This window comes from Panulirus ornatus, chromosome 5, assembly GCF_036320965.1.
Source record: "Panulirus ornatus isolate Po-2019 chromosome 5, ASM3632096v1, whole genome shotgun sequence".
Classification (NCBI taxonomy): Eukaryota; Metazoa; Arthropoda; class Malacostraca; order Decapoda; family Palinuridae; genus Panulirus; species Panulirus ornatus.
Genome location: NC_092228.1, coordinates 2,315,762 through 2,318,261, shown reverse-complemented (window position 1 = coordinate 2,318,261; position 2,500 = coordinate 2,315,762). Strand labels below are relative to the sequence as shown.

Genomic DNA, 2,500 nt, shown 5'->3' with positions numbered 1-2,500 from the left:
TGAGTATTAAACATTGGATATTACATATGAAATATGTAGTGTATTTTGAATATTCCGTCTGTGATATGTTAGGAGCTGATGTGAATGTTGTTAAAAAATAGTGTTTGTCTTGTTTTGATAAGGAAATACCACATGTTAACCCATCCTCTGCTTACTAACCCCACGCCCACTTGTTAACCCCAGACCCTCACCTTAACCCCAGACCCACACACTAACCCCAGACCCTCACCTTAACCCCAGACCCACACACTAACCCCACACTCCGTTTCCTTGCAGATCGAGCACTGTTACTACCACGGCACGGTGAAGGACTACTCCGGGGCCATCGCAGCCTTCAGGACATGCAATGGTCTGGCTGGCATCATACAACTGGGCAACGAGACCCTCCTGGTCTCCCCCATGGCCGGTGGGGAGAAGCTGGTGAGTACGAGGGCAGTTGGGGGGACTCTTTCACTACACCTGGGATAAAGAAGAGCCTGGGAGAGCTCAGATGAGGAAGATGGGGTGACAACAGCAAGGTATATATATATATATATATATATATATATATATATATATATATATATATATATACACACACATATGACATAGCGGTCTGTTGTTGTTCGAATTCAGTTGCATTCAAGATGTGTAAGAGTGGGACTAACATTGGAGAGAAGGTGAAGGTGTTGCTGTTGTATGCATATGACGCCGTAATAGTGTTGTTTACATATGACATTATGTTATCGTTGTATGCGCGTGAGACCGTGTTGTCGTGGCTGGGGGTAGAGCCCTTACTGCTCTCTTCTTATGTCATGATATCAAGAGGATAACATCCTGTTCAGTAGTGTTGTGGCCAGACTACCTCGCCTGGACCCTGGGTCAGTGTGTGTATGTGACTCTGTGTAATCCTCACAGACATGCTCTCATCTTGCCTCAAAACTCCTCATTAGCCCTCAATTATTGACGTGGTTGGTACCTATTTCCCCCCACTCATCTCACCTGTCTAACTCACGCCAGTCATCCATCATCTTACCTCATGTCCCTCATATCTCATCTTGCCTCATAACACCTCACCTCGCGAGTCATCGCCTGGAAGCAGGTAAAACCCAGTCCCTTCTTCCATCTCACTAATATAACTTATCTCAGCTGAAGTCACTTCTCACTTCTCACTCTCACTTCATCATTCTCTCACCCCGTCCCTCCCCTACCACTACTCAGCCCAGACTCCCCTCATGCCGTTCTTGTCCTCAAGTCTCTCGCTTGTACTTGCTGCCCAATATAATCCCAGATCCTCCCCAAGTCTTCCACAGTCAGCCAGAATACATCATGTCGGCCAAATATCCTACACAGGAAACCTTACACGTAAAATCTGAGCGGGGTTGAGGAAATCGGCTTATCACAATCGTCAATATTGGACAAGGAATCCGGATTCTCAATACCCGATTTGTGGACGTTTTTGTAACTTGCAGTCTCAGCGCACGGCAGATGGGGGTAGCCTGGAGCGCTGTTCTTGACAAGTGTTGTTTATATGTATTTGTGGCGGTTTGTTCCGCAGTAGTGTTGCTTCTGACGTGTTAGATGTATTGTTAGGCCAGTGCTCTGAGTTCTTGTGTGTTCGTTCTTTTACTATTTTGTTTTTCATGCTTGTCTTTTAGTTATCTTCTGTATATATATATATATATATATATATATATATATATATAAATATATATATATATGTATGTCAGTGTTACAGGTGTTCCTGCGAGTCATGTTGTTACTGACGTAATAGTATTGCTAATGACACAACTGCTAGTGTTTCTGATGCTATAATTGTGACCTTTCTTACAACTGAAGTGAAGACATGAACTTAATTTTCATCGTATGATATATGGTATTTTATATGGACTCTGCAGTATATATACATTCCCTTATTTTCCTTCCCTTCCCACCCTTTTTCCTCCGTGTGTGTTGCTTTCCCATCTCTCCCTTCTCTCCCGCGTCTCTCCCGCGGCCAACGCCATCCCACGACAATCTTAATGCACTCTCGCTGGCTTCGTTAAGGGGGAGGGGAGGAGAGGCAGGGGGGGGGGGGCGTAATTGTTAGATGGAGGTGTTGCTGTGATGGGGAGTAAGTAACTCTTAGTGTGGACTTAATGGTTGGGGGAGGAAGGAGTTGTGCTCCTGCGCGCGCGCGCTCAGTCTGGTGTAGGAGAGAGAGAGAGAGAGAGAGAGAGAGAGAGAGAGAGAGAGAGAGAGAGAGAGAGAAGAGAGTAGCAGAGAGGTTAAAGAGATAGGAGGGGGTGGAAAAGACGAGGAAAAAGAAGAGAAGGAAGGAGAGAGAGAGAGAGAGAGAGAGAGAGAGAGAGAGAGAGAGAGAGAGAGAGTGAGAGAGAGAGAGAGAGGGGGGGGGGTTTACTCTTTATATTACATGTCTCACCAGCACGAGATGTATCAGGGACGAATGTATTACAGAGGAGACACGTGTATCCCAGACGATGTGCCACCCCCCCCCCCCCCTCGAGCAGGACGGTATGAA

At 46.0% G+C, this 2,500-nt stretch overlaps 1 protein-coding gene across 15 annotated transcripts in view; it reads left to right on the top strand.

Annotated features, from left to right (window-relative positions):
- mmd (disintegrin and metalloproteinase domain-containing protein mind-meld) overlaps positions 1-2,500 on the top strand; it is a 378,549-nt gene that overhangs the window by 112,152 nt on the left and 263,897 nt on the right. For all 15 annotated transcript variants that reach the window (XM_071659048.1, XM_071659111.1, XM_071659065.1 and 12 more), the window contains exon 6: positions 277-420. In XM_071659048.1, the coding sequence (XP_071515149.1) occupies positions 277-420 (144 nt within the window). The remainder of the gene's footprint in view (positions 1-276; positions 421-2,500) is intronic.